The sequence below is a fragment of the Neodiprion lecontei genome, chromosome 4, assembly GCF_021901455.1.
Source record: "Neodiprion lecontei isolate iyNeoLeco1 chromosome 4, iyNeoLeco1.1, whole genome shotgun sequence".
NCBI classification, from domain to species: Eukaryota; Metazoa; Arthropoda; class Insecta; order Hymenoptera; family Diprionidae; genus Neodiprion; species Neodiprion lecontei.
Window position 1 is genome coordinate 31,170,789 of NC_060263.1, and position 19,302 is coordinate 31,190,090.

At 44.6% G+C, this 19,302-nt stretch overlaps 1 protein-coding gene across 1 annotated transcript in view; it reads left to right on the forward strand.

Annotated features, from left to right (window-relative positions):
- LOC107218965 overlaps positions 1 to 19,302 on the forward strand; it is a 116,335-nt gene that overhangs the window by 69,127 nt on the left and 27,906 nt on the right. The window contains exon 3 of the mRNA XM_015657014.2: positions 14,859 to 14,997. Within this exon, the coding sequence (XP_015512500.1) occupies positions 14,859 to 14,997 (139 nt within the window). The remainder of the gene's footprint in view (positions 1 to 14,858; positions 14,998 to 19,302) is intronic.

Genomic DNA, 19,302 nt, shown 5'->3' on the forward strand with positions numbered 1-19,302 from the left:
GCGTTGCACTTAGTATTTCACCACCTCCGATATAGTCTAGGATTGTAGCTCAACTTCTGACCGCTTGTTATACTGCCTCGGTGCAGCTCTCAGTGGCCACCACAAGCCCGAGAATCCTGTATCAGCGTGCATGAATTTCAACGATGACCTAACTTCGTTTACTTGTCGAAGGGCACGTAATCGCTAAGAAGCTGGCTAATTTTCGTCAAAGAGCTCAATCAAGATCTCTGGAGGTGATAAAGTCCAGCGTATTTCGCGACGTGTCGGATATTCGTACGATAGTAACGAAAATGCGAATGAGAAGTAGTAACGAAACCTAGAGAGAGACCCGAGGCTTTTATTCGGAGGCTTGCAGATTCAAGATATATGTATAATATATAATACGCTCTTAGTTCAGTCTTAACTCCCGTTCGTAGATGATAACTTTGAAAAGTCTCGTCTTTGCTGGGGCTAATTTACTTCTTCGAACGAACAAATAGAATAAATTTAATTCTCCTCTTAGTTCTGTTATTCAGAGCTGAGAAACCGATGGGCGGAGAGGTTACCTCCCGAAGGAGCGTATAAGGGATGCCTTATATCCTGAAAGGCTACAGTCAACGAATGGCGGCAGCTCTCCTCCAGCTCTTTCCAACACTCTCCAACCAGGCAACAAGCTAACAGCATTACCGCATATAACGAATTCATCGTTTATAACTTGAGTCTAATTAGCACTGAACTCTTGACGTATTGTCTCTTCGTTCCTTCACGGAGAAAACGAGAAGTTCGTGAATAAGTCCCCTTCATTCGCACCCTTCGTTTCGTACAAACGGCGTATGACAGGCAATTGAGCGAATCGCAGTTGCGCGTGAGATTGTGGTTTTTGATCTTTTTACATCGCTGTCCTTGTTTCTCTTCTCAATTGTAAAGTTTTCACTTAAAACCGCGACGTGATTCGAAGCGCGCCGTCGCCCTCGTTTGTCCGACGAACGACAACAGGTGAAATAATTGCAGAAGCAAACTCTAATTACCGTACAGGTACTACCAATCTCCGATATAGACTCGCTTGTAAGGCCGGCGGAATGTGAAACACCGGCGTAATTTCGAATTTCAAACTAGCCTCCGTTGTTCAATCCCCCGAAGGACCGATCGACCCGCTACCACGTATATCGGTGATCGACGTCGAACAAATCGTAGCGAGCTTTTCCTTTTGTTTCCCCATTTTATTTCCCAGCGAAACAATAAAGTACAAACTTTGCCCCCGCGAAGGGCGGGGCTACATTTGTTTTAATCGGAATGCTTCGATCGCGACTTTATAGTACACGTATACCTTCTCGGCTCGTCACTCATTCGGGGGATCACGGTACGCTGAAGACAGAGAATGGATTGCGCGTTCACGAGGCGTTATCGCCATCCCGGGTTATCAGTCTCGTACATCGATGTTCCTCGTTGCGTTGGGACTGATTGCGAGGCGAAGATTATTGAAAGTAGGCGCGGTATAAATCGATCGAAAAGTTTCACACTGTCGGACAATTCGCAACCGCGTCAGTATCAGCGAATGTTTCTTTCACCCCGTGAGTGAAACTTTCGATAAATCGTTAGATTACTATTTATACGTGCGCACGTGCGTGTGTGTAAATGGTATAGGCATATCCCAGAGACCATAAATTCTTGCGTTTAAATTGTTCAAGTGGTGTCGTGAATTGAAACTGCCGAATAAATGCATGATTTATCGAGGTGCCTTCAGGAACGTTTTCGCACATAAAACTTCCAGTGTATACTTATTGCACCGTAACACCCTGTATATCATCATAAAGCCGTTTGCCAAAATTTGATGCGGACGAAGCCGCGTCGATAAAAATGTTATGGCCGCCCCGGTATACTGCTCAGGTGTGTTATCGTCTACCGCGATCCGAAATATTTTCACGGTATGTTAAATCATCTCGGAGGAACTCAACGTTTCTAACTTTGATACCGCGTCACAAAAAAATATAAATTCAGCGTTTTTATTCGCAGTATATTTATACGTATTGATATGTATCATCTTTTCTTTGACGCGTAACATATTCAAATATGTTGGTAAAAACTAATTGCAATATCGGTTAAAATATCGAATTTTTGCGCCAGCAGACGTTCGATTCTACGAACTAGAACATACCTTTTTGAAAAACTTTTCTCATTGTAGGTGAAAGAAAAAGGACGAACTATTTGACTCGATATTTTTTCCTCGTCAACGAGTGAGGGGAAAATCGAAACGTGGGGTTGATTCGTGACAAGCTGACCTTCCTGTGTGATTACACGGCTTGATGTCGGCTTCTGTTTGTTTCTACTTTCCGATATCGGCATCGATGCGGTAACAGTATCCCGTATATATACACGTGGATGCAAAGCGTATATACGCGAGCCAGCAACGGACATGTAATACACATTAGTCAAGCGTGAACGTGTGTATGAATAAATATTCGAGGCATGTCGATGTATATACATATGCATATTGTGCCGGAGAGTTCGCATTGTTTCCCACGAATTGTTCGGCTCTTTCAGCGCATCGAAAAAAGTGAAAATTCCAACGAACGATGCCGGGGGCAGCGAGCGGTGCAGACGGCTCGGAAATTTATGTAGAAATAAAATTGAAATTAAAATTCGCTCCTCTATGGTCGAACGGATGAAAGTCCGACTCAGGGGCGAGCCGGCGAAAAGAAAAATACCTGCCAACGACCCCTTCGAGGTTCGACGTCACCCGGACGACAGCGATACGTTGGTTTGACCGCCGCGTGGCGTTGGCAAAAGTGACACTCTGACTTGACCGAGTTGGGAGATTAACGGCTAAATGCACCCTTGATCGAAGCACCCGTATAAAGTTCCATTCAACCAGCTCGGCCATGCCGTGTCTCCCCATTGCAATCCTCTTCACCCCCTATCATAGCTTGTCCTTTATTCTGTTTCTGGCACGATTCTTTTCGCGATCTTTTTCGCCCTCGTTTCGCCTTTTCATTCCCGCTTTGTCCCGCGGTCTGGTATTGTCAAGTTCCTTTTTAATTCCCGGTGATACTTGCCAGCGCTCAGTTTATCGCTCGTAAGACAGAACCGTGCAGCGGTAACGACCAATTAAAAAGCGCAATTTGTTTACTTCTCATCTCGTTATCCTTCTTCCACACCTCGTAAAATTGCCGCAAGGGTTAATCTACCTCTTTGCTTTGCCTGCGGTAATTATGTATACGTATACCTGAGCCGTTGCACCGGTGGTTAGAATCGTATGTCGTTTTTCGGAAAAAATCACTGACGTCGAATACGTATCTCGCGACTGCGATTTACGGATAAACTCTTTGAAATGCACGCTTTACCGGAAATTAAAAATTCCTTCGCTCAGCGGACGCGCAGGATGGATTCAGCTGAGTGCAGACGCGTCGTGCTCATCGAACGCTGTCATTTTTAGTCTGCAGGCGTCTAACTTCGTCTCGTTTTTCCTGAGGGACGGAACGTCTTCGAGACGATTTTATAATATGCTATCAATTTCACGGATCCGTGCTCTTGTATCATTCACATTTCACAGTAAGGATATGCCGGATGAGTGTAGAGGTCTTTCCGAATATCGATCGTATAGTCAACCGAAATTCGCTCATCCATTGACGAATAGACGTAATAGATACACGGATCTGATATCGTCGCCGCTATTTCGGGAATTTCGGCTTACTTCATTACAGCAATCGAGGTAATTGCAAATTAGTCTCCGGTTTATGATTCTATTCGATTTGAGGGCAAGGGTAGCAGCTGGATTACTGCAAGCTCGCTCAGGATTCCCATTGCATTTAAACAGTTGTCAAATGTTTAAATCACCAATTTCCAGCGTACGTTTGATACAAATTGATGGTAATTGAGAATAAGTAATGCCCGTCCAATCGATTAAACAAATCGATCTGTGAAACTATTTCAGGAACTTGTTAATCAAAGCATAAATCATTCCGCCATCTGCTGTATCAGGGATGGCCAATTTCATCAGACCCGAGATCTACTGTTTACTGTCCAGATTCAGTGCGATCTACCAATCGCAAATGTTTACCACACACGGAGGGAAAGGATTATTTGAGTCAAGCGATATTCGTTTGATTCAACGAAATGCTTTAGTCAAATCCGGGAACACAATACCTACTTAATTCAACAAAATACATTTGTCGGATGAAATAATTGTGACAACGTAATATAGAATTGAATCAAGCCTTCGAATGATCACGCTGACTATCAATTTATTCAAGATAATACGGCGTGAGTTCCTTGCGATAATGTGAATTTTGTATCAAGAAAATGTGTGACTGAAATGACAAAAAAGTTTAGTTGAACGCACCTTATCGATCTATTTCAAAAACATGAAATTGTTCTGTCAAAACTAATAAAGCTTGTTCTTATTCACGTTTTGTTCAGTCAAGAGTTCAATTTTTCAAGCAAATAGTGAAATTTGTTGTTACAAAAATCTTTCATCAAACGATATCATTTATAATCAATTGTTTATTTCAAGTTGTCGTATTTGAAACAAGTAAGGAATTAACGTGAATTGACTCCAGCAAAATCTATTTTCTAGGTGAAAAAATTTCTTTCCTTCCGTGCAGAATTGAATGAAATATTTTTTGACAGTCTTGTATTTTTCCTTGCCTTGTCGCGATCGTCTGGCCTAATAGCCACGATCGACCGACTGGCCATCCCTGTGCTATATGATGCAGACCACGCTTGGTATTCAATAAAAGCGACTGCAGCGTAGTCAATTCTCGAAAATAGTTTCTCCATCACACGTCCAAGTACATCTTATACGTTATGTAACGAATACGAGATGTTTTCATTCGAATTTCTCACCCCGCACTGTCACGTATTATTCTCCAAGAATTTTGCGGAAAACGCCATACGTATGATGATCGATTCGTACGTTTGTTTCGAAAGGAAAGCTGGTTTACCTCCAGGGAAATATTGAAACGATTCGCGGAGGAACTCGAGGCAGCAGTGTGGGTGCACTTGTGCTTTATACGCCGACCCACTTCCCCTTCGGGTTTGCTCTGTGTCGAAACAAATTCATCGATAAATCTACTCAACGAGATTGCGAAACGTGAATCGAAACGAAGATCGTCAAATATTTGCGGGAGCCCGCGGCGCAGGCGGCGGGTATAAGGGATGGCTGTAAAATGATAAGCCGCTCCAACTATAGCAATTTACGGAAACACGCGGGAAGCCCTCATCTATCGAGGCTTCGCCACGTTTCGAGCAGGAGAGCACTGACCCTGATTGTAAGTCGGAATCCCCGCAGACTGTGCCCAGGCACGCCTTGTACTCTCTTTCGCTCTCTTCCCTCCCTCATCCCCCACCTCCTCCTCCTCCTCACCCTTCCCTTCACCATCCCTATCCCTCTCCCTGCGTTTCCTTCGTCATCCGCCCACCTTTTCCCACTTTGCGATCCGACCCACACCCTCCCCGTACCCCCCGCATGTTTGCACAGTTTACGATGTTTGTGTTTGCCCTAAACCCTTATTGTTATTTATAACCCTTGCTTTCCCGCGCCGGGGCGCCGGGCGTCGATGCCGACGTGCTAATATACTCGATTTAATGAAACTTGTAGTGTTTACTCCCGTCGAGACGTTCTCCCGCGGAGACGCCGCGATGTCGGACGTTCGCTATAAAATTAACCAATTTCACTCCGAGAAGGTGCGTATTTCTAATTGTCAGACAGCCGCGAACTTTTAAATTCTCCTTTTTTTTTAGTAATTCTCAAGTATCGTGCACAGAGCACGCATTGAATCAAACCTCGTCGAGTCCCCTGCATTGTACAATTAAACAGCACATCCTATACAACCCGAAAAAAAGATCCCTTGTTTGCTTTCGACCGTATATAAGCTAATTTCACGAAATATTATGCACTTGCAGGGTGATGCCAGGTATACGTGAATTCATCCGAGATCGGGGAAAGTTCTTCAACGTCCTTTCCCTTTTCCAAAATCTACTTCAGAGAACGCTGAAGTACCGCCACTTCTTCCCAACGTACCGGAACTTTGTAACGAATGCCGACGGTGAGGCTCAAGCTTGACGTTTGAAAAGTTTCGGGTGACCCCGTCGACGTCACCCGACAAAAGCTAACTAAGATCGCACGAGGAACAATGCCGGAATCCCCTGTGGATACAATGGGGAGCTTACAACGATAGGCCAGCGTGGAAGCGGCCCGCGAAATCCGACCGCCTGGTTCAATAACGTTTAACCTTATACTTTGTCGAAGCTCGCTTGGTCGCCATGCCGCTTCGGCTAGCTTACTCTTGGCTCTGTACTCGTTTCACACCCCGCCTTGCAGTCTTATCGCCCCCCGGGTCTCCGACGTGTCGACAAATTTCTACCACACCGTGTCCGGCTAAACCGGGAATGAAGCGGGCCATGAAAGTGCCGAAAGAACGTGATTTACTCCATTGTTCGATAAGAACGATTATATTTCCATGCTGAAAGCGAATCTGGGAATAGGAATTCTCGATCTGCGCTTCCGGTTTTCAGAAAATCGAACCCAAACGAGGTATACTTCGGCGATCAAGTTTAGATTGCGCATCGGAGAGTCTCTTGAACAATGACTTTATTTGGTTTGATGTGAAACAAATTGGGTGGGTGAATTCTGCGAAGGGTAATTACTCCCGGAATTTCTTAAGGGTGGATATCTAGTTGTTTGAAATCGTTGTAAACAAAAAATGGAAAAGTTGCCTTTTCGGTGGTTATGACGGTGAGTTTCAGGGTTTCTTTATTCCAAACGGGAAAATGCTGCCAGGAAGCTGGATGGAATTTGTGCACTTTACGACCTGCCAAAGTGTCTTCACGATCCAGAGTACGTATAGCTATTACGGAAATAAGCCAGATGTGTATTTTCAATACCTGCACATTCTATTCGCAAGCGATGCGCGTTACGCTTATTTCGCGATGTGCGGCGGCGTGACATCAGACACGATCGACTGCTGCTGCAGAGAGGAGGAGACGTAGCTACGAGCGGGGAGCGGGCGTTTCACTGGAAAACGCAATTTATCATTCGAGATTCGCAAGAAAACCCCGGATCACTTCAAGGATCGAATTGAGTCGAGTTGAGTCGAGTTGAGATGGTTCGGGTTGAGTTAAGTTGCCCGTTTCCCTTTCCAGATGGAAAAATTGAGTGCGGTAGCAGCGGGAAGTATCCCGTTCCGCGAGTCAAAGGACACACGTAAAGCAGAAGATTCTGGGGGAATTCCACCGCGGAAAACCGGGAGCGGCAGCTGCCAGGCGTTATAAGCGAGCATAGAGGGTGAACCGGAAGTCAAAAGCCCCGCGCGTATTTTTGCTGCACTTCTACCGTTACGATTTTTTCAATCGCGAGCGGCGAGCCTGCAGCGGGATGGGAAAATGTTGAAAAAGAAAGATGAACAAGGAAATACGGGGGACTGGATTGGCGAAAAAGTGACGCGCCCCTCGCATGCCTCTCCAAATATCAATTTAACGCGGATTTTTGACTGACGTTATCAGCGTTGAGATAAAAATATATGCACAGATAATGAAAGGAAAAGACACGCCACTTTCTGGAAAGGGTTTCCATATTTATTCAACCCCGAAACGATCGGTGCACGGTGTATACGTCGGCGTATGTAGTCGCGGGGTGAGGGGGTAGGCGAACGAAAGGGGCGAGAGAAAGCGAGCGAACGTCTGGAGAAGATAAAGATAAACGCTCCGCCGCATCGCCTCCACGCACTTGCCTTACACTTGCTGGATCTTACCGTCTGTATATTTAATTTCCGACGAGTCGAATGGAATTGTTCGCGGCAGGGGGATGCGGAGATTGGCAAAAGAGGGAAACTTGCTATACTGCTCCGGAGATATACTCAATTCATCTTACAGTCTCCCCTGCACGCCCGATTTCTTCGCTCTCCTCCCGCAACACCGCGTTTATTATCACGCCATTTCCATCCTTTCGCGTCATTGTCTAGAAACATCGGTGGTCGGTTGGCGTGTTGATGAATAATTGTAGGGTTCGTAGAATCGTATTTCATCGCTGATCCTGCTTGGTCAAGTATCTGACCGCAATTACAACGCGTCGCTCAAAGTAGAATGCTAATTTGAGGAGTTTGGCATGCCTGCGGATCGCTGGCGATATACACCGTCACGATCCGTGTCAGTGCGCAATTAAGACCGGATATGTTCTCACTCCGGCAGAGACGCGAGGGGCGGGGTTTCGCCGTTTCCCGAGAGGATAACCCACCCTTCCTCCTTGTCCGAGTTGAGTTATCGGTGTCGGTACGATGTTATCGATAAATTCACCGCTTCGTCCGGAGAGAAGGACGAGATGGGCTCGAATAAAATCGGGACCAAGAGGAGGAGGCTGCGAACTTGTCGGCAAAGAGGCGCTGCTGCAGGCGGTATAGTTTTGCAGTGTCTGAAACTCAGCGTCATGATACATTCGACGTTCACTCCGTCCGAAACACGCAGTATACGATCCAATTTCATCAGATTTAACATACCTACCTTGTACTCGACGAGATGAACGTAGACTCTTCGCACTTTGAGGTGTATCTTTCCGTTCTCCCTTAATATCCATCAACTGCAGACGTAGGCAGCCAACGGAACCCAGCCTAATGGAAAAGAGTTCATTCGTACGAGGTATTGCACACGGTCCAGAGTTGAACCGAGTTATAAAAGCCGGTCTACCGGCCGATCGAATACCGCAACGCGTTTGTTCCATTTAATTAAATAAATTGGATTTCAAACAATCGGATTCGCACGATTTCCCAACCGCCGCAATGGCTACTTTGAAGTGCAGAATACGTTTACTTCCAGGTCCGAGCCGGTTCATCTACCGGGGTAAAAGGATATTGTTTAATCATAACGTCGGAGTGCCGTCGAGTTGCAAGGCCCTTCCGAGACGAGGGTAAAATAGGAAAAGAAAACTAGAGAAAAAGCGGAGTTGAAAGTGAAAAGCTTCAGTCGGTAGACTATGGAAAAAAAAAGAACCACATCGTGTCTCTCCCGCTTTGTTTCTCTTTTTCCCCCGACAGACCCTCTGGCATTGCGCCGGTCGACTGTTCGGAAACTCAGGGGCGAACAGCGTGTTCGTTCGTTTGTTCGTTTGTTCGCTCTACAAGTCTTTTCGTACCCCAGGCTTTGTAATTACCGAGGCTGCCGGCGTGCGAGCGTACAGGTATGTATTGCTCGTGATTAAATTCACGGTTTCGGCCGTCGGTCGTCGAGGTACCGAAACGCTGAGTTTCGACTGGAAATTATTCGGTTGATACATAGACGGATTAAATACCGACGCGCAATCCACCCCGTCGAGAGATGCGACGCAACCCTTCGAACGCCTCAGACGCGGCTTGTAACGTCTTTCAAAACGCCGTTGACAGATGGGTCGCCCAAGCTTATACGGATCCCGTGCTCTTTCGGCTATATATTTTATACATAATATACACGTGATATACCACACGATACAACGCCTTACATGCCTCCGTTCAACCCTGTCAGCCGGATAATTCCGTTACAAAACGCCTCCGGCATCCAACCCTCGAGGCGTGCTTTTTTTTTACGAATCGTGAGGGAAGGAAGGAATCACCCTCAACAAAACACGTAATGGTACCGAACGGATTTCACTTCCAAAATACGTGTCCCGATTTCCCTTCACGTATGCCTTGTGAAACGGAGTCGCAAGCTTCGTTGAACAAAGAATTCAATTCATCCAAGATCAATTATCCAGACGCTGGTCATCGTCGAGTAGGTTTTCACATCACCCTGTGATTCTTGACGGTAATTATGCACGATTTGTATCATATTCCGGTTACACGCGAGATTCGGATTGATTTCGAGTCTCGGGTACAAATTTAAATTTCGAACGAGCGTCGACGAGTATCAGTGAGTCTCTTCCTGCTCGAGTTATGAGGGAATAGAAAAGAATGAAAACAGAAAGAGAAAGAGAGAGAGAGAGAGAGAGTAAGGGTCGATTGAGCCGTAATATCTTGATTAAAATAATTTATCACCGGGTAGTGACAGGGTGATTGGCTATCCTGAGTTAAATATGATGGAGTGTTTCCATCTTTTTTGCACTAGGTATACCTGCGTACGTGTACAACTAATTCTCATACCCAGGCACGGTTAAATTGATACTTTCGTGTACCTAATACTCAGGACGAGCCGACGTGACGGGTTACATCAGCCTCGGTCATTGACTACATTTTTGTGCCTTCGTTTGCCGCGCCGAACGAGTGCCCATTAATTTTAACATTCTTTCGCCCTGTGCTTCTCGTGCACACGCCGTCCGTGTAGGTTCCCCGGGGAAAAAGAGCACATTCAAACGTTGTTTTTCCCAGTGGTGAATTAAACAGGAATTAATTACAGCAGGGGTTGAAATTTTTCGCCCGTCTGCCGGTTCGTCAATGTCTGAAGATCAAATGGTGCATCTGATATTTTTTATACTTTCTTCAGTTTCTCAATTCTTCGACGTATATTCCCTAGTCGGCAAATCATCTGCTCCAGACAGTTTCATTTCTGTTTTTCGACAGTCTCCCGGGCTGAGCTAGTTTTTAAACTCTTGACTACAAGCTCTCAGAGTCAGTTGGACAATTGCCGCGGTACCTCGTTGCTGAATATTCCTCTATCGCGTTTGCAACAGAAATATGGACTCTCTGAAGGGTGAAATCGTCGCGGAAAATACGAAGCCTGTGGTGCGAGGAACTTGCACAAGTAAATAGAAAGGCAGAGTGAAATACCGAGTAGGTATGTACCTACACCTTTAAATTAGTTTGCTCGAATCTACTGTCAGCATCCTTGACCCTTGGGTAGCGGTATCCTTGTATACAAACCTAGATATGAGAGGATTTCAATGAATACACGATTGAAAGACCACTTTGAACTCTCACGAGAGGACTCCTCCTCTCTGTCAAATGCCGATAATTAATTGATCGTCGTTCCCCCGCGTAGTGGTTGAATTTTTAATCTCACTGTGTGACCCGAGCACGCTTTTCTCTAATTAACGACGGCGATAGGCGCGTGGATGCTGGTTATGAAATGTGAGTAGCCTCGGGGTAGAATTCAGGATGCAACCAAACCATTTATGGGATTAAAAGAACACAAAGAAAGATAGAAAACAAAACTGAATAACTCGTAACCCTGCTGACGTATAATAGACGAGTCGTAAAAGTTTTCTTATTACAGCTAAAATTACTCTTGCCGCATTGTTGCACGGATGCGAGAAGTAGGTATAGGTAGATTGAAAATAAAACATCAGCGCAATATTTCACAGAAATATTTCTGAAATACTTGTATATACGCGCTGCGCGGATGGCGGAGCGAGGAAAAGCACCCTGAGGCCCAACGTCGAGAACTCGGGGAGTCCGTAATTGGCACGAACGAGAAAGTCTAAGCCGCATCGCGTTGCAGTATCTTCCTGATTGGTTGCGGGGAGGCTTCGGGCCGTCATCCCTCGTACCGGAAAAATAACATTGCGATAAATAAATGAAAAGAGGCGAGAGGGCGAGAGAGCGGCGAAGCTGTGCGTTGATCGAATGCGACAGAGACGGGGTGAGAATTAGAAAGGGAAAAAGGAGGTATACGTTATTATAATCCCAATTAATAGAGCCCGGTTACCCGGGTAAGCCGGGGTTGGGAAGGGTAAAACTGTTTTCCCAGAAGAGTGGTCGCCGAGAATCTCGTTCCAAGCGCCAACGGAGAAGTAGTGCGGTCACCGTGAATTAACTTTATCATTCCGTTTGTCCCGGAACTCCGAGCTTACACTCGAAATACGTGAGTGATAATCCGGTCGTGATGTACGTACGTAAATTTAAATACCGACATTCCGACACGTGTCTGACTGATAATTTGCGATCCACTGTTGTTTGAATGATGTTGTACTGACTCGTGACGTGCACCGAAGCGGAGGTTCGAAAGTGAAAGGAACGGCGGAACGGATATCATTGTTGTTTAAATTAAATCGTGAACACTAAAATGAATCCGCCAATGACGGTGGGGTGCGTAAAAGGAAAGCGAAGGACCGAGGCCTTCCCACAGGTATCCGGAAAAGAGGCTATACGGTGGTCTTAAGCCTCGCCGGCACTTACTGAAATGAGAGTAATTAATTACAAAATATATTGCCCGCAAGCGGAAAAGCTACCCTGGGAGTTGTTCAAACTTCAAAACTTTGATGATAACCGCATTTTTTGACTTAACTTCAATTCTAGCTAATTAAATAATCCCCCCCCCCCAACCCTACCCGCCACGTCGTCCTACCCTCGTGTAATACCGCAGTTATAATATCCTTTCCGGTCTCCTAATGAAAACAAATATTCGTTTCGTCTTACGCACGCTAAACCTCTAAATAAATAATAATGTACAAGCTTATATACCTACCCTTGCGGGTTCTGTTTTCTTTTCTTATTTTTTGTGGGTAAAAATTTTTCAGGTAATACCTGCCGCGTAATACGAGCCGTTACATTGCTAGCGAAAGTAACGCACCTAAAACGAATTACCGACATTTCAAGATAAACGGTAAGTCTTGTGTCTGGTGATAAAAAAAAAGGTTGAAAATGAATTGTGTCACTTTTACAATGATTCGTATGCATGATACTTCACGCCCGTGTCCTTTTTTTCACTGACGCAGAAACGTATACGTATACGGGTAAGCGAGAAGTACATGCCTGGAAGTATTAATTTCATTTGCGTTCCTTTCGCAAGGCTTTGCATAGAGTTTTCGTCACGTCGCTGCCGCATCCGGCTACAAGCCAATCATCTCGTCGCAAAGCGAACAATCGAATCAGCGATTTTATTCATATACATTGTAGTTTCCCTGTCACAACCGACATCCATGGAGCGGCAGCAGAGGTCCGGCGGATATCTCGCTTTCTTATAACACAGGGACTCTCTGATGTCTTCAACATTCATTCTAAATTTTGCAGTAGCTGCCTACCTTGACGAGCATTTTCCAACCATCCACCTGCAGGCTCTCCTCGGGGGAAGAAATTAAAATTTCATACAACTCGACGTCGTTACGGTAACTCTAGTCGGGGTTCCGCTATTTTATCTCATCCTTTTCGCGTGAAGATCCAACGTCGTCACGTTACTATATTATGTATATGACATTTGCCGATTCGCTATGGATGCAATTTCACTTCAGTGCGGAAATCTGGATCACGGTATTTGTCGGTTTAGCTTCGGAAATTGTCGCTGGTGAATATTTGGGAAGAGTTTTAATTCACCGTTGACGACTCCACGTAACTAATTACCGTGGATCCTGTTGCGAGACGTTTAATAAAATTTGGTGGGCATCGTCGTCATTGTTACATCGGGAGCGATGATGAGTAACTTTTCACGAAGCTCCAAGAATGAGAATATCGATATCGAGCCAATTCTGATGGTGCCTGGTCAGAGTCCTTTACACGATAAATTAAAAATATTGCTTACGTGGTTTCCATGCGCATCTGTCAGGTTTATACTTTCGTCAGGTGACGAATCAAGGTAACGTTGTTCGATGGGCGAGGGTGTTTTGGGGTCATGGGGCGTCGCTGACAGGGACGGCTCGGAAATACAGTATTGGTATCGGCCGCAGCGTCAATGGCTGGTAAGAGAGAGCTGATAACGTTGATCGCTGATAAATCCAGCACGTTCGGCGGTGAAATTCGTCGTTTGGACAAAATGTATATCACCCCGAATCAGCGCGCTTGTCGATACGCATTTATTTCCTCGAGGTTTAATCGGCCCGGCAGATCGCGGGGAAATCGACAAATACGACCCCGCGACTTCGATCGAAACCCTATTTATTTCACTTTCAACCTTCTAGGAGATAGCTGCGGAATGTGTCACAGCCGTGAATTATTCTCTCGCAAAACTGATATTTCTCTCCCACGTTTACGCGAGATGCGGTTGGGCAAGTTCGGTGCCTAAATTCGCGTGTATCCCCACGAGGAAATCTCGTATTGCGAAATCTCCCCCGCCAGTGTGAATAATCCTCTGCTCGCGTCTTCGAACGCAATACCTGGGGGTTTCATTTATTCTCTTGAAATAACTTTTTCATCATGACTCTTTAGATATCGGTATCTGTGGGTGGGCGCATGCAGGGTGTATACGTATACGTATACTCTGACGTAGGCTTTGACGAGAGATGACATAAAGATTTCGTTTACGGCGACGCGGGAGTAAACGTGCGAAATGAATCAAGGTTGTAAAAAAAAGGAGGGGGCTGTTAAGTTTTTACGATTTTTGACAGAGTTTTAGGGCTTGTACTACTACCGCTGTTTGTCAATTATTTGTCGAAATTTCTCACCTGCATCGGTCTGGAATGTGAAGCGACGTATATACGTGTATATATTCCCGCCACTGTAGACGACCGGGGATGTATTTCAAACCGTTAAATATTAGAGAGGCGAAAGAAAAAGGCAGTAAAACGAGAACGAATTCAAATGGATCAATCCGTCCATTATATGCCTACAAATCTCGGCACGGGGAAAAAAAAAGAAATAACCTGGTCGTTATACCTTTCCCTCCGGTACTTCCGGCCAGCTAATTTGCGATAAAATTCATGCGGCAGGCCTTCCGTGCGTTTAATAACACCGGGTAAAACTTGTAATCGATCGTACAAATATACGTGATGTGATTCATGACGTACCGTGCAGCCTAGATCAATTGTACAGATATAGAGAGAAAAATATAATCATGGGAAACTATATCGGTCCCCGCGTCATTAACACCCAATTACCAACTTTTATCACTTCGTCCCAAATGACGCGGTGTATACTTTATAATTAATAAGCACGCACGCGACGGTGAAAGTACGTTGAATAGCTCCGAATCAAACATTCGTTTAAATACGCGATTGCCGCTGCCGTTGTTGTTGGTAATAACACTTTGAACATATTTCTGTCTGTCTGTCGCAGGGTGCAAATTTCCCGACCAATGGAGGGGTGAATGGTTTCAATCGGGCGTCCTGCAATTAGTCGCCGTGAATGAGACGACAATCACCGGCAAAGGGCGCTGTATCGAAGCCGACGGTGACAAGTTCCTCATCGCAGATCGGTGAGTGGTTTATTCAATTAACTTAAATCAGCTAAAACAGATTCCCCCGACCTTAACCAATTACTTGAGACGATTTTTTCCTCTCGGCATCTCTCGCAATTTTTGCCACTTAACGACCCGAGACTCCTTTATGGAAAGTTTGTAATTTGTGTTCTGAATTCCGGATAAGCGCGATCTTTCCGTTCTGAGAGAAATTTTTATAATGCAAAATCACATGTTACCCGAAGAACTAACTATTCAGACTTTTACGTAAAATTTTAATTAATCTTGAGTGAAAACTGAAAAGTTTACCAGCCGATTCGCGGTCTTTGAAACTCTTGTACTTATTTGAAAACTCGGAATGATTCAGATGTTGGACAGTTTGAAAATAGAGAAGAACGGACGTTCGGGAGTTCCAGGATATTTGCAAAGCGACCAATTTCACGAGGTGGACATTAAAAGTATCAAAAGATTTAAAATGCCAATTGGTCTAAAAAGAGTAACTGACTGACGTCAACATACATGAATTTTCAGCTCGTAAATGTAAACGTGTAAGTAATCGGGATCCTGAGTATCGACAAGCCATGCATGTGTGCTCGACATACTCCACGGTTCGGGATTTCAGTTTCAATCCGTAGTTGGCTTTACGTCGCATTCAACCTTTCCCCCGATCCGTCTGCCTCATAATTCCGTAAAACAAGACGCGCGCGGAGTAACATTTTGGCAAGCTGTTTCGCTCCGAGAACGGCGTATAATAGAGAGAGAGTAGAGCGGGTCGGAGTTTGGCTGGTTGGCCGATGCGACGAAACACAGACGGAAGGAGAGAGATCGAGATGTAAGGATATAGAAAGAGAGAGGGCGGGGTGAAGAACGGAGTAAAGCAGTCAGGAGACGCGGGGAGCTGAGCCGAGCTGAGAGCCAAGTTTTAATTAATGTAATGGAGAGTGGCGCGTGATTAGCCCCCCAATCAGCGAGTCCTCCTCGGCGAGGCGAGTGCGGAGCCATTCGGAAGTGAGGAGAGTAAAATAACCGCTCGTGTTCCGGGGGGGCGGGAGGGTTGACGGTGTTGAACGGCGGTTGTTGGCGGAGGCGGGGGACGAATAAAGGACGGAGGTGTCGAGCATGGGGTTAAGGAGTGCACGACAAGTGGGAGGATGGGAGGGAGAGAGGGAGTCATGTTCCGAATGAAAACCGTCAAATGGTTAATGGCTTTGATCGTTTGAAATTTCAACCACCCCTCGACTCTCCACCCTCCCTCACTCCCGCGGTGTTGCATAATTTAAACTGTGCGGAGGATAATCGACACGCGTTATGCACACGTTTATCGGACTTGTACGCGTTATTTTCGATTTTTTACATCAAGTCGGAAATTTGAAATAAAGTAGGTGCCGTAACGTGTTCATTCCTTCGTTGTCGTTGTTAATCACTGGGTGAGAATGAACGCGAGAATTGAAAATATAGAATCCCTGGAGGGTTGCTGTTTTTGAGGAAAAAATGAAGGAAACCGCATAACAGAACGTTTGATATCAGATTAATTTCACTTTCAGTACGAAATTTCTAAACATTCTTTACAATTGATGTACAATTTTTCATCGATAAATTACTGTACCGAGGTAGGATATTAAATTTTTACTCTCCAGAAACCTGGAATGGTAAATCACAAATCGATGAGTATGATATGGTCTTCATAGCGAATATGGTATTCAAGCTTATTGTGCCATTCGCGTTATTAGCCATTACGAATTAAATTCGAAATATGTATACTCTCATTTCGGCTAAGAGGTAAAATTGAGTATTTAACCCATACTCGAAGTTCAAATATCTCGGCACAGTGCTAAATTTTGAGGTAATTTTCAGCTCCCTGTATACATCACGCAAACATTTTATATTTCCATCGGTATAAACTATAAACCGAATAATTTATAATTTTAACGTGTAAAATATATGGATGTATAGATCCGCCCAGATTTCGTACCAGACAATTCAACCGAAGCACACACACCTGGAGTTGCGTAAACGCGGCAGGGTAGTTCCGATAAATCGTACTTGTTATTTTCATTCCGACTTTTCCTTTTTCATCCTAAACCTAGCTTTGCCCCCTCCATTTTCATATCCATCGAAATTTCGTCACATTCCGATATTTGTTGAATGTCACCCGATAACGTACGGCTTTATTTTCATTCCGCAAATACGCTGCAGCGTAGTTCGGCATTGCTCGCATCCGGCAGTGGTATAATCTATGAACGGGAAACCGAAATACACCGATACTCCGCTGCAGCAGCCGAATCCATGTTTCCAATCCTTTGCGCATTAGTTAATTGATTGCCGAATCCAACGTTGTCGGCCGAGTTAATCCGCCAACGCGGACGAGGGTTGAAAAGATAATATTCAAAATTCGGATGATAATTTTTGTACATTCGGATTATCTCTTTTCAGAGATTTTCGATACGTAATATAGAACCGCGCGGATCGATAAAAGAGGAGACGAAACAACGCACGATGAACGAAAATCGTTTGCAGGATAAGCGAAATTTGGGTAATTTTTCAAGCTTGAAAAGCCGGCTGATGAGCCGGGCTCAGATATACACGGAATCCGTAATTCGATCGATTGAACGTTCACGGTTATTAAACGGTTTTATAATGGGATGGAATTAATTGACTGAGTACATTACGATCGGCGGGTTACAGTATACTCGAAGAATAGTCGGATGTAATCGAATATTTGCGGGCGCTCCCGCATATAATCATCGGAGAATCGGCGAGACGGTAAATTGGTAAATTGGCGAATTCGCATACAGCGTTAGCCATTCCTCGGTGTACGTTGCATCGTCCGAATTTCGATCATTTATGCGAAACCTATATATGTATTTATATAAACACAAACACGGGCCTTTGGAGGCGTGATCGATTTTATTTTCATCCGATTTTACGAGGGCTTTAATTGAGCGTCCACCACGATGTATCATTTGAATTTCAAGATAAACCATTCCAAGATATGTACATTTTCAAAAAGTGCGTCTTACCTCCATCCGATTTTGGATTTATATATCTACAAATTCACTCATTTCTATCCACAGTGGAAACAATTTCTACACGATTCGCCCTGGTGTCGAGAAAATAAAACAAACTCGTAAAAACAAAAATTATCACTCTATCAACCTCAGCAATATTTATCAACAATATTTATTCCAGTTATCAAAAATCGAGGTATGCCTAATTTTTGTATATCCACTATCGCATGCAGGAGATGGAAGATGATACGTGCAAGAACAGATTGAAATTGATTTGCGACGATTTTAAAAGTCATTTGATTAAACCTGTAAATATTATTCGAACTGTTGGAAACTTAGCTTAATTCTATTAGTCATTTTTTACTCGGCGATCAAACAGTGGCAAAGATAATTTTATTTTTCTGCGAAAAATAATCCTTTTATACGACCAATTATTACAGAGCACACGTCTTAATTGATCGAATTCTAGTTGGTTAGAACACAGAATGTTGGTAACGAAGTATGGAAAAATGAAAATTAAAGCCAACGTTTCGAGGGGTTCTGAAGAGATTGTATAGAGAGACTCCCAGCAAAGTATGCCGTGAAAACTTATCCAATCAATCAGGCGGCGGATCAAATTCGCATTGATTGGTCTAATCCATCAGAGTACACCACGACATGATCGCAACTTCCACCCTGTAAACTTATTCCCGTCATCCAGCGTTTTCTCTGAGTTATATTACTAATTACTTTTCCCTGAAGCGCGTTTCCACAAGATAGAACGCTCGACGCGTCCGGCGATCCAGTGATATTTTTTCTCTATCTTCCGCTTCCTGGATCAATTCGCCCAGCTTCCGGCCCGCCTTCGATCCTCCCTTATACCTGCCAACTCCGACAATCCGGGATAATCATTCTTTTCGTTTTGACGTAAACCGTGACGTCGAATCCGGAAACGGGCTTTTCCCCTAAACACGATCCCGCGTGTACAGGTGGTCGGTCTTCGGGTTTTCTCTCTTTTTTTACAACAATCGTTGTCTATGATGATAGTAAAGTGGACCAGGCTGCTCGAGATTACGGCCTCGCGCCAAAACACTCAATGTACAAAGCCCTGTCACATATATACCTACCACGCCAGCTTTATCGCCTAACTAGAATATAATAACAGTAGGAGAGTATTCGGCATAAATTTTCATCGTTACCTCGCAAAATCCAAGCGGGGCGCTAGGAGATGGCGGTCCGTCTTTATTAAAATCCTACCGGGTCCGAATCGAGCTTAAAGCCCCGGTAATGATGAACGAGTCGACCGCCGCGACATAGTCTACGTTTTCGCCGAAGG